The sequence below is a fragment of the Heterodontus francisci genome, chromosome 15, assembly GCF_036365525.1.
Source record: "Heterodontus francisci isolate sHetFra1 chromosome 15, sHetFra1.hap1, whole genome shotgun sequence".
Lineage (NCBI taxonomy): Eukaryota > Metazoa > Chordata > Chondrichthyes > Heterodontiformes > Heterodontidae > Heterodontus > Heterodontus francisci.
The window spans coordinates 40,402,458-40,415,593 of NC_090385.1; the positions used below are offsets into that span (position 1 = coordinate 40,402,458).

Genomic DNA, 13,136 nt, shown 5'->3' on the forward strand with positions numbered 1-13,136 from the left:
AGGCCACAGTCTAAGGATAAGGGGTAAGCCATTTAGGACTGAGATGAGGAGGGATTTCTTCACCTAGAGGGTGTTGAACCTGTGGACCTCTCTACCACAGAAAGCAGTTGAGGCCAAATCATTAAAAAGAGTTAGAAATAATTCTTGGGGCTAAAGGGATCAAGGGATACGGGGAGAAAGCAGGAACAGGGCACTGAGTTTGGATAATCAGCCATGATCGTATAGAATGGCGGTGCAGGCTCCAAAGGCCGAATGACCTAGTCCTGCTCCTATTTTTCTATGTTTCTATGTAGAGACCACTCCAGGTTTGATTCCCAGTCTGAGCTGAGTTAGCTGATCCTAGTCAAGACAGAAGCTTGTGGAATAGAATTGGCCTGAGGGCTTGTGAGCTACAGAATTGGGGAAGGGAGGACTCAGCCAAGATTGCCTTTCCCAATCAGTAACCAGTAGCTCCTGCTGGGAATTACATATATGCAAATATCAGTCAAGGATGTTTTCAGACTCGGGCTTAGCCATGTGCCTGCTGTGGTAAAATAGTTTGCCAGCATTCTCTGTCTAGAGTCAGACAGGACATTTGGACAAATTACCAAGTGGCTACCGGGACCAATGAAACTGCACCCCAGCAAGGAAACACAGTGTTTGCAGGAAAGGAGGAAGGGCGGGGGGGGGAAGAAAACTGGCAGAAAAAACACAGAAAGTCATTTGTAAAGGGAATCTCAATATGCTAAACAAGTTCATAAACAAACATCACCTGACGAGGGCAAGCCCATAGGAGAGGACCAGTTCACCAGATGCAGTTTCCCTAGTCTCATCTTGAAGTTTGCACTGTATCAGGGCTGCAGTGCACTCAACAGCAAGCGGGGTACTACTGCCATACCTATAAAACAGAAATACAAATTACAAACACCAGGAATCACAGTGTAAAACACCAATTAGCAACACAAGGCTTTGGAAGAAAGAACAGTGAGATTAGCTTTGGATTACTCTAGCAAAGATCCAACACAGACACGATTGGTTGAATGGCCTCCTTCTACACTGAACACTTGTACAATTCTAACAGCTGGACCAGTGACAGACCATTGCTGACATTTCTTGCATTGACCACACAGCCAAAGGATGCAGATGCCATGTGCTGTCCTGACATTTAGTTTTCTTGATCATTTTCCAATTCTGCACCAGCTTGTCATCTGTGAAAGTAAAAAGCTGATGTATATGCCAAACAGTCAAACTTTTTCAAACTGAAGGGTGGCACACAGTGGTGATTCCCAGGGGTCTGTATTATGATCACTGCTCTTTGAAGAGAAGAATCAGAGACGGACCAGGGGAAGGTGAGGTGAGGGTGGAATCGGAAGCAAAGTTGTTGAAATTTTCCAGCTTAAGGTGAGGGAGGCAGCCTGAGTAGGAGGAGAATGAAGAATGTTCCATATATCCCACAAAAAGGCAACCATAGCAACACCTTTTATTTGAAGGAAGGTGATGGAGTCAAAGGAGTTAATGTTCAATGTCAAAACAGATTCAACTAGGCAGAGGAGGGTAGTGGTGGACGGGGAATGATGGAGGCACTGTTCAAGGAAGAAGCTATGTTTGGGGGGTGGGGGAGGGGTGCTCAGGCTGCCCTGATGTTAAAGGATCGGACATCCTTGGTGATTTTACGACTGAGGCGGGAGCAATGCACTGTCAATTCAGTCCTGTCGCAGCATGTTATTAAAGTTTTCCACCCAATCGGAAAACAGCCAAATTAAACAAACACTCCAGTAACCCAAGAATAAAACAGACCAAACCAGGTATCCTTAGACAGCAACAAATTAACATTTATTACAAACTAAATCTTAAACACTATTAAGATAAATCTATGTCTAAAGATCTTATAATTTATTTTAATCTAACTCCCCCATTCACACACATGCACTCAAAAATAACAGTAGTTAACTGGTTTTAAAAAGTGGTGTTTTTAAAAATTAGCTGTTTAAGAATAAATAAGTAAGTCTTTGTGGGTTATGTTCCTGATGGATGAGGTATTCCAATATGAAAATGATCAAAGGCTACTCGAAGTCTCCATTAGATTTGATGAAGCAGTCTGTTTTTGATGGGTATTCAAGTTCTTCGGCTGCAGCAGGCATCAACGGCATCCTTCAGCAATACCAAATGGTCTCTTTAAAGGGTTATTTCCTCTTTAGGCGATTAATTCAGCCTATAGATCCTTGTAGAATTTCTGCTGAGAGAGAACGGACAGCTCTTTTCAGTACGCTTTGCTGGCGAGTCTGGTTCAGACCGTTTTTGGTCAGTTTTACACACAATCACATTATACCATGTGACTGCTCTCTCCTGCTGTTGCCTGGGTAACAAAATGCAGCTGTGGCACACTGTCTCCAGAAATCCAAAACTTCTCTCCCTGTCTTAAAGGTGCACTGTTTTAATCCGAGGATTAGGCCAGGAAACCATAAACTGTTAAAGTGGTGCAGGGCTTTAGAAGATAGTTCAAAGAATTGATGGAGGTTTTCAAAATCATGAATGCCTTTGATCAAGAGAAACTGTTAATCTGAGGACACAAATTTAAGGTGATTGCCAAAAGAACCAGAGAAGACATGAAGAAACATTAAGAAAAAAAGTGAGTTGTTGCGATCTGAAATACACTCTCTGAAAAAGCAGTGGAAGCAGATTTAATTATAACATTCAAAAGAGAATTGGATAAAGACTTGGGGGCATTAAAGACAGGATTTATGGGGAAAGGGCAGGGGAGTGGGATTAATTGAATAGCTCCATCAAAGAAACATGATGGTCCAAATGGCTCCTCCTGTGCCGTATCATCCTATAATTTTATGAAGTGGAATGCATAGGTAACCCCTGGCTTCTCTCTACTACAAATAGTCATCGTAAGCTCCTCTCCCCTGTCTCCTCCACCCTCACCTCCAACAAGTGTGAGGAGCTCATGGATTTCTTTATCACTAAGATTGAGACCTCCTTTAAGACACTCTTTAAAACTTACCTCTTTAACCAAGCTTTCGGTCATCTGCTCTAATAGCTCCTTATGTGCTTCAGTGTCAAATTTTGTTTGATTACACTCCTGTGAAACACCTTGGGATATTTTATGTTGAAAGTGCCTTGTAAATAGAAGTTGTTATTGAAGTGAACAAAGATGTCAAATTAACAGTAGACTACAGAAGGTGCTGAGGGTAGCTACAGACATGAATCCAAGGAAATGAACAGCATTTTAGCAAGGGTCAGCGCGCATTATGTCTTTGCAGTGGGGATTAAATTCATGACCATTTGATTTGTAGGCAAAAGTTCAAAGAGAACTCCTGGTTCCATTACTACTGCTGAGAATAAGGCTTCAATATCCATTTGAACCATCAGAACAACAGACAGTGTCTGGATCCAATATCCCATCCAAAGCACACCATCTTCAACAATATAGCATTCCCTCAGTAGTGAATTGCAGTGTTAATTGAGATTATGACTAAATTCCTGTAGTGGGGCTTGAATCCATACTCCAATTCAAGACCTAGAGTGCATAATCTTGTATAAAATAGCACAGGATATAGAAAAAAATCTGGAACAGTACTTCAACTTAAATAGTGATAAGAAGGATAAGGGGCAGAGATTCAAACTAAAGTGGCAAAAAGATAGAGTATCGCCAGGAAGTTCTTCTAAACACAAAGAGGAACAAAGATGTAGAATGGACTTCCAGGTAGGTTGGTGAATGTAAGTCACAGAAATGTTACAGTGAAGGCCATTTGGCCCATCATGTCCGAACCGGCTCTCAGAAAGAGCAACTCCCTCAGTTCCATTCCCCTGCCTTCTCCCCATAACCCTGCACATTCTTCCTTTTCATATAACTGTCTAATTCCTTTTTGAATGCTTCAATTGAATCTGCCTCCACCACGTTCTCAGGCAGCGCATTCCAGACCTTAACCACTCACTGCGTGAAGAAGTTTTTCCTCATGTCACTTTTGCTTCTCTTACCAAATACTTTAAATCTGTGCCCTCTCGTTCTCCATCCTTTCACAAGTGGGAACAGTTTCACTCTATCTGCTCTGTCTAGACCACTCATGATTTTGAATACCTTTTATCAAATCACCTCTCAGCCTTCTCTTCTCCAAAGAAAACAGTCCTAACTTCTCCAATCTATCTTCATAATTGAAATTCCTCATCCCTGGAACCATTCTTGTGAATCTTTTCTGTACTCTCTCCAACACCCTCATGTCTTTCCTCAAGTGCAGCGCCCAGAACTGGATGCAATACTCCAGCTGAGGCCAAACTAGTGTCTTATACAAGTTCAACAGACCGTCCTTGCTCTTGTACTCTATGCCCCTATTGATAATGCCCAGGATACTGTATGCTTTGTTAACTGCTCTCAACCTGTCCTGCCACGTTCAATGACTTATGCACATATACACCCAAGTCCCTCTGCTCCTGCACACGCTTTAGAATTGTTCCCTTTATTTTATATTGTCTCTCTATGTTCTTCCTACCAAAATGAATCACCTCACATTTCTCTGCATTGAATTTCATCTGCCACCTGTCTGCCCATTCCATCAACTTGTCTATGTCCTTTTGAAGTTCTACACTATCCTCTTCACAGTTCACAATGCTTCCAAGTTTTGTATCACGCAAACTTGAAATTGTGCCCTGCACACCAAGGTCTAAGTCATTAATATATATCAGGAAAAGCAAGGGTTCCAACACTGATCCCTGGGGAACTCCACTACAAACCTTCCTCCAGCCCAAAAAACATCCATTAACCACTACTCTTTGGTTCCAGTCACTCAGCCAATTTCGTATCCATGTTATTACCATTCCTTTTATTCCATGAGGTACAAGTTTGCTCACAAGTCTGTTGTGTGGCACTGTATCAAATGCCTTTTTGAAAGTCCATGTACACCACATCAACAGCATTGCCCTCATCAACTCTCTCTGTTACCTCCTCAAAAAAACTCCAGCTTATGATGCTCCCTTAAGAAATCCATGCTGGCTTTCCTTAATTAACTCACATTTGTCCATGTGACTATTGATTTTGTCCTGAATTTTTTTTTCTATAAGTTTTCCCACCACTGAAGTTAAACTGACAGGCCTGTAGTTGCTGGGCTTATCTTTACACCCATTTTTAAATAAGGGTGTAACGTTTGCAATTCTCCAGTCCTCGGGCACCACCTGAGTCTAAAGAAGACTGAAAAATTATGGCCAGTGCCTCTGCGATTTCCACCCTCACTTCCCTCAGTATCCATGGATGCCTTTCATCTGGCCCTGACGCCTTATCTACTTTAAGTTCAGACAACCTATCTAATACTTCCTCTTGATCAATTTTAAACCCCTCTAGTGTCTGACTTACCTCCTCTTTCAACATTGCCTGGGTTGCATCTTTTTCCTTGGTGAAGACAGATGCAAAGTATTCATTTAATATCTCAGCTATGGCCTCAGCCTCCATGTGTAAATCCCCTTTCTGGTCTCTAATCGGCCCCACTCCTTTTCCCACCCTTTTACTATTCATATGCCGATAGAAAACCTTGGGATTTCCTTTAATGCTAGCTGCCAGTCTCCTCTCATGCTCTCTCTTTATTTCTCTTATTTGCTTTTTCACTTCCCCTCTGGACCTTCTATATTCTGCCTGGTTCTCAACAGTATTTTCTACCTGGCATCTATCATAAACACACTTTTTCTTCTTTATCTTAATCTACTTCTTTTGTCATCCAGGGAGCTCTGGATTTCTTTGCTCTACTTTTCCCCTTCGAGGGAACATACCTTGACTGTGCCCGAATTATCTCTTCTTTGAAGGCAGCCCATTGCTCATCTACCAGTTTTCCTGCTAGCTTTTGACTCCAATTTATTCGCCCCAGCTCCATTCTTACCCCATTGAAGTTGGCCTTCCCCCAGTTAATTATTCTCACCCTGGATTGCTCTTTGTCCTTTTCCATAGTCAGCCTAAACCTTATGATACAATGATCACTATCCCCTAAATGCTCTCCTACTGATACTTGATTCACTTGGCCCACCTCATTCCCAAGAACCAGGTCTAGCAGTGCCTCCTTTCTTGTTGGACTAGCAACATACTGTTGTAGAAAATTTTCATGAGCACACTCTAGGAACTCTTGCCCTTCACTGCCCTTTACAATACTGTTATCCCAGTCTATATTTGGATAATTAAAGTCCCCCATTAAAACTACCCAATAATTTTTGCACCTCTCTAATTTCCCTGCAAATTTGTTCCTCCACATCCTTCCAACTAGCTGGTGGTCTTTAGACAATACAGAGCAATGTAACTGCACCTTTTTTATTCCTTAGCACTAGTCAAATAGATTCTGTCCTCAACCCCGCTGGGACATCCTTTTTCTCCAGCACTGCAATATTATCCTTAATCAATACTGCCACTCCTCCCCCTTTTTTACCTTTCCTATCTTTTCTGAACACCTTGTATCCAGGAATATTTAACACCCAGACCTGCCCTTCTTTGAGCCAGGGTCTCTGTTATAGCCATGACATATTTCCACAGTGCAATCTGCACCTGTACTTCACCAGTCTTATTAACCACACTCCGTGCATTCACATACATGCACATTAACCCTGATTGAGACTTTATTACTTTCTTCCTTACTCTGACCCCATCGAATAACATATTATTCCCTATTCTCATACTATTTCTCCCAATATTCTGTGCTGAGTATTCCTCTCTAATACTTGCTCCTGGTTCCCACACCTCTGGCTAGTTACCAGTTTTGCTTCTCTCCAATCTGAGCTCCCACACAAGTTCCCAACCCCCTGACAATGTAGTTTAAACCCTCCCCAACAGCACTAGCAAATCTCCCTGCAAGGATATTTGTCCCAGTCCTGCTAAGATACAACCCGTCCATCTTGTACAGGTCCCACCTGCCCCAGAACTGGTCCCAATGTCTCAGAAATCTGATGCCCTCCCTCCTACACCAGTTCTCCAGCCATGTATTCAATCGCTCAATTCTCCTATTCCTATGCTCACACACGTGGGACTGAGAGCAATCCTAAGATTACTGCTTTTGAGGTCCTGCTTTTTAATCTCCTTCCTAGCTCCCCAAAATCTGATTTCAGGACCTCATCCCCCTTCTTACCTATGTCATTGGTACCAATGTAGACCACGACTTCTGGCTGTTCACCCTCCCCCACAAGAATGTCCAGCAGCCTCTCCATGACATCCTTGACCCTGGCACCGGGGAGGCAACACATCATCCTGGCATCACGCTGGGTGCCACAGAAACGCCTGTCTGTTCCCCTAACTAATGAGTCCCCTTTTACTACTGCTGTTCCTCCCCTCTTGTGCAGCTGAGCCACCTGTGGTGCCACAAACTTGGCTCTGACTACACTCCTCTGAGGCACCATCATCCTCACCAGTATCCAAAATGGAAAACCAATTAGTGAGTGAGATCATATCAGGGGACTCCTGTACAACCTGCCTAGTTTTCTTCGACTGCCTGGTGGTCACCCATTCCCTCTTTGCCTGCATGCCCCCAACCTGCGCTGTGACCACCTCCCTAAACGTGCTATCCACGTAGTCCTCCGTCTCGTGGATGCACAACAGTGACTCCGGCCGCCACTCGAGTTCCGAAACCAGGAGCTCAAGCTTCTGCAGCCAGTGACACTTCCTGTAGGTGTGTTTGCCCAAGACACGTGGTATATCCAAGATTTCCCACATGCCACAGGCTGTACATTCCACTTGGCCAAGTTGACCTGCCATACCTTAACTTTACAGATTATAAGTAGAATATCTTACCAGGTACTCACCAAACAGCTCCTTCCACTCCACCAAAGCAGAAACCAAATACTGGAGGGTTAAAAAGTATAATATAAAAAAAAAATGGAGCGCCTCCTCCCCGTCACCAAACTCGCCACTCACCAAACTCAAATCTCTACAATCAGCTTGGAATTTGCACACCAGGAGTCTAACAGAACTTACCGATGATAATAAAGCTTTACCAATACTAATAAAACTTACTACTATTAGAAAACCTTACAAATACTGATAAACCCAATAACACTTAATGCAGCTTATGCATTAAGTTGTCCTATTTGAACTAATACACTCCCAACTAGTCTTTCTCACTCAATCTGTATTATAAGTTATAAAATGTGCTTTAGTTTTTAGCTTACATAATAATAAATCGATCAAACAAAGCATAAAATGTTGGGCATACACAGTAGATCGGTCAGATTCGTAAAATAGAAAAAGCAGGTTAACATTGCAGATGTAAACACATCAGCAATTAGTTTCTCCATTCAGATACTGACAGTGCATTTCCAACATAAAAACAAGAAATGCTGGAACCACTCAGCAGGTCTGGCAGCATCTGTGAAAAGAGAAGCAGAGTTAACGTTTCGGGTCAGTGACCTTTCTTCGGAAGTGCATTTCCAACATTTGTTTTAGTTCATATTCCGGCATTTTCAATTATTTTCTTTTTACATAAAGGAGGTAAACATTGGAATGATTCAAGAAACAGCTGGCTGAAGTGTCGGTTTATTTCAGTTGGATGAGTGGTCGGCCTTTCTCACACACAGCCATTAGATCTCAACCCCCTGATCCTTTAGCACAAGAGAGGGGGGCGCCCACCTGCTCTTCCAGGCGGAGATCCTGTCCAGTGCATATCGCTGCAGCTTACTGTCCCCGCAGTACAGGTATTCAATCACCTGGTCCCACTCGGCCCGGTTCAGCCAGGCAACCACTTGCTCGCGCCTCTTCCCTCGCGCTACCATGGCAGTTGCTGTCAATCCCCAACCAGCCACGCATACGCATTCACGCTGCCACCGAAAACGCGCCACGTTCAAGATTGGCAGAGCTGCTAGCCTATCAGTACCCGCCCTGTCCGGAGCACCGCCCAATAATCTCACTGTGTAACCAATTAGAATGAAGCTGGAGCGGGACCTGTGTGGCAGGCGCTTGGGGCAGTGAGAGTGTGCAACGCCGGGATGTTCCGATGCGGACACTCTTAATGAACATAAGTTCCGGAGGACTGATGATATCAGGTTTAGATAAAAACAAGAAATGCTCGAAATACTCAGCAGGTCTGGCAGCATCTGTGGAGAGAGAAGCAGAGTTAACGGTTCAGGTTAGTAACTTCTTCAGGCTTAGAGGTTGGAGAGTCACTGTCTCTTGAGTCAGAAGTTCCACTCCAGAGACTTGAGTACATAATCTAAACTGAGACTCCAGTGCGAGGACGAAGGAAATGCTGCATGGTCGAAGGTGCTGTCTTTTAGACGAGACGTTAAATGGATGACTGCTCTTTCCAGTGAATGTAAAACACTCCATGGTGCTATTTCGAGCAGCAGGGGAGTTCTTCCCAGTGCCCTAGTTAATATTTATCCCTTAACCAACATCACTTAAAAAGGAAAGCAAAATACTGCAGATGCTGGAAATCTGAAATAAAAACAAGAAATGCTGGAAATACTCAGCAGGTCTGGCAGTATCAGTGGAGAGAGAGGCAGAGTTAATATTTCAGGTCAGTGACCCTTCATCAGAACTGTTCATCAGAAGGGTCACTGACCTGAAACATTATCTCTGCTTCTCTCTCCACAGATACTGCTAGATCTGCTGAGTATTTCCAGCATTTTTTTGTTTTTATATCATATAAAAAGGATTATTTGGTCATTATCCTATTGCTGTTTGTGGAACCATGGGTGTGTGTAAATTGCCTACTTTGTTTGTATTACAACAGCAACTACACTTTACTGAATGTGAAGAAGACCAAGACAATAGTGATAAGCAGTGACCTAACCCTGGAAGTGAAAATTGAGGTAAATGAAGAAGTGAAAAGGTTTACATATCTTCGGCAGATTATCACAGACGATAGGGAGATGTGATTGTGAGATCAGAAGCAGAATTGATATAGCCAAGACCAACTCGGTTAAAATGAAGGACGTGTTTACATCAAAGAAACTGAACCTGAATCTTAGGAAAAGAATGCTGAGGCACTACATTTTGTCACCTATGTTATATGCCTTGGAAATATGGACAATAAAAAAAGACACTATTGAAAAGCTGAATGCATTCTAGATGTGGACATATAGGAGAATGTTCCGCATGTCCTACACAGACAGAAAGACTAATGAGGATGTACTGGAAATAGCTGAAGAGGAAATTTATTGCATAACATCAAAGAGAGAAAGATACAATATTTTGGTCACATCATGAGAGCAGAAGGTAGATAGAGACAATTATTGGAAAGAAAGATCAACAAAAAACGTAGGAGAGAGAAGCAGAGGAGAAAATGGATATAATAGACTGGATGCAGTTGACCTATGTGGAATGTGTAAGGACAGCACAGAACAGACAGGTGGAGGTTCATGGCAGTCAACCTTCTGGGAAGATGATGACTCCAATGAATGAACGGACACTTCAAAGTGCAACTTAATTAGCTACAAGTGCTTTGGGCTGTCCTAAGGTCATGTAAGGCACTAAATAAATGCAAGTTCTTTCTTTCATATAAGTGTGTAAATGTAGAGAAAGTTGTTTCACATATATGGTAGAATAATTTCTCCACTGCGCAATCCACCCCCTACCCACCCCAGCCAATTTTCTTAATCCCTAAAAATAGCCTGCCAACTCTGGTTGGTATACTCTGGAAGGTTTCATCTATTGGTCTTCTATCAGCAATTCCCCTGCGCAGCCCAATCAAACAACCTTCTCCCACCTTCTCCTGCGACACGCCACCCCCCCAAACAGCAATATTTTTTATAACTAAACGAAAGTTTTGGCTTTTCTGCTAGAGCAATCCAAAATAACCATCCTATTGTGGTCTAGACCCACATACCTGTCTCTCTCCCTACTTTAAGTGTATATTTACTCTTCCTTCAAAAGATCCAATGATGTCTGGATCAACTGTGACAAAATGGTCACACACTGTCAATGCTTAGCTTGAGCATTTCAAGCAATTGTACACATTATGCATTTAACATACTGAAAATACTGATGGGAGACCAGAGACTTGGCTTGCTCAAGTAATTTTCTTAAAAAGGAGAGGACAGTTTTAGTTTCTAGTGGAAGTGTGGGGTTTTTTTTGCAATTTAATTAAATTTTTCTCTATGGATTAGATGATTTTGCTGGGTAGTGTGCCATTTTTGTTTTCCTGTCCATGCTTTCCATCATTATTATTGGCTCCACAATCTGTGTCATAAATAGTTATAAACTGCTGTACCTTGCACAACTTTGTCATTCAAGAAGGGCTGGACTTTGATATCGCTGTCAAGGATATCCTGGTTCCATTAGAGCCAGAACTACACAGAAGAGATCATCACAATAACTTGGACTCAGATGACTCCTCAGGGTCTACCACAAGGGGCATCAGACCACATCTCATTCTCAGTGCAACACAGTCCACCTTTATGAGCACTGCCTATCTCCTCCACCACTTTCAAATAAAGGGACATTTCCTCAATCCACTATCCATCCTATAACGAGACAACACAGTATGGCAAAGGTTTGTGGCCATAATGGAGAGGGATAGTTGGAATGCATTTAAGACTCAACAGTTTGATACATGTCCAAAAGAAAGAACAAAGTAATTAGTTTTAGTTTAGTTACAGCACTGAAACAGGCCCTTCGGCCCACCGAGTCTGTGCCGACCATCAACCACCCATTTATACTAATCCTACACTAATCCCATATTCCTACCACATCCCCACCTGTTCCTATATTTCCCTACCAACTAGGGGCAATTTTATAATAGCCAATTTACCTACCAACCTGCAAGTCTTTTGGCTTGTGGGAGGAAACCGGAACACCCGGAGAAAACCCACACAGACACAGGGAGAACTTATAAACTCCACACAGGCAGGACCCAGAATTGAACCCGGGTCGCTGGAGCTGTGAGGCTGCGGTGCTAACCACTGCGCCACTGTGCCGCTCAATAGATCTGATTCTGTGCCATAAGCAACCTAAAGGCAAGGAATATTTAAATAGTAATATAATTAGGTTCACACAGCTAGATACATTTTACAGGTAGTTATTTAGGTAGAAAACAAGATAAAAATGAAATTCTGGATTTTATACCTTTAGCCATTGAATGTAAAAACAAGTGGTGTCGGAAAACACCACAGTCAATTTTCACACAGGAAGATTCCACTAATAATAACCAGATAATCTGTTTGTGATGTTGGTGTGGTATCAAGAGTGCCAAGCCTGCTATACTCTCAGCACTACATGAACTGCTATGCCTGTGCTGGGACGAGGGAGCAGTACCCCAAGACATGCGCGATGCCAATATCATCACCCTCTATAAAAACAAAGGTGACCGCGGTGACTGCAACAACTACCGTGGAATCTCCCTGCTCAGCATAGTGGGGAAAGTCTTTGCTCGAGTCGCTCTGAACAGGCTCCAGAAGCTGGCCGAGCGCGTCTACCCTGAGGCACAGTGTGGCTTTCGTGCAGAGAGATCGACTATTGACATGCTGTTCTCCCTTCGTCAGATACAGGAGAAATGCCGTGAACAACAGATGCCCCTCTACATTGCTTTCATTGATCTCACCAAAGCCTTTGACCTCGTCAGCAGACGTGGTCTCTTCAGACTACTAGAAAAGATCGGATGTCCACCAAAGCTACTAAGTATCATCACCTCATTCCATGACAATATGAAAGGCACAATTCAACATGGTGGCTCCTCATCAGAGCCCTTTCCTATCCTGAGTGGTGTGAAACAGGGCTGTGTTCTCGCACCCACACTTTTTGGGATTTTCTTCTCCCTGCTGCTTTCACATGCGTTCAAATCCTCTGAAGAAGGAATTTTCCTCCACACAAGATCAGGGGGCAGGTTGTTCAACCTTGCCCGTCTAAGAGCGAAGTCCAAAGTACGGAAAGTCCTCATCAGAGAACTCCTCTTTGCTGACGATGCTGCTTTAACATCTCACACTGAAGAATGCCTGCAGAGTCTCATCGACAGGTTTGCGTCTGCCTGCAATGAATTTGGCCTAACCATCAGCCTCAAGAAAACGAACATCATGGGGCAGGATGTCAGAAATGCTCCATCCATCAATATTGGCGACCACGCTCTGGAAGTGGTTCAAGAGTTCACCTACCTAGGCTCAACTATCACCAGTAACCTGTCTCTAGATGCAGAAATCAACAAGCGCATGGGTAAGGCTTCCACTGCTATGTCCAGACTGGCCAAGAGAGTGTGGGAAAATGG

General features: G+C 43.2%; 1 protein-coding gene across 1 annotated transcript in view; it reads right to left on the minus strand.

The window, feature by feature from the left end:
- Positions 1-8,759, minus strand: part of las1l (LAS1 like ribosome biogenesis factor) — a 129,312-nt gene extending 120,553 nt beyond the window's left edge. Inside the window, exons 1-2 of the mRNA XM_068047403.1 lie at positions 8,570-8,759; positions 752-877 (exon numbers count right to left, since the gene is read on the minus strand). Coding sequence (XP_067903504.1) covers positions 752-877; positions 8,570-8,712 — 269 coding nt within the window. The 5' untranslated portion in view covers positions 8,713-8,759. The remainder of the gene's footprint in view (positions 1-751; positions 878-8,569) is intronic.
- Positions 8,760-13,136: the final 4,377 nt, after the last annotated feature.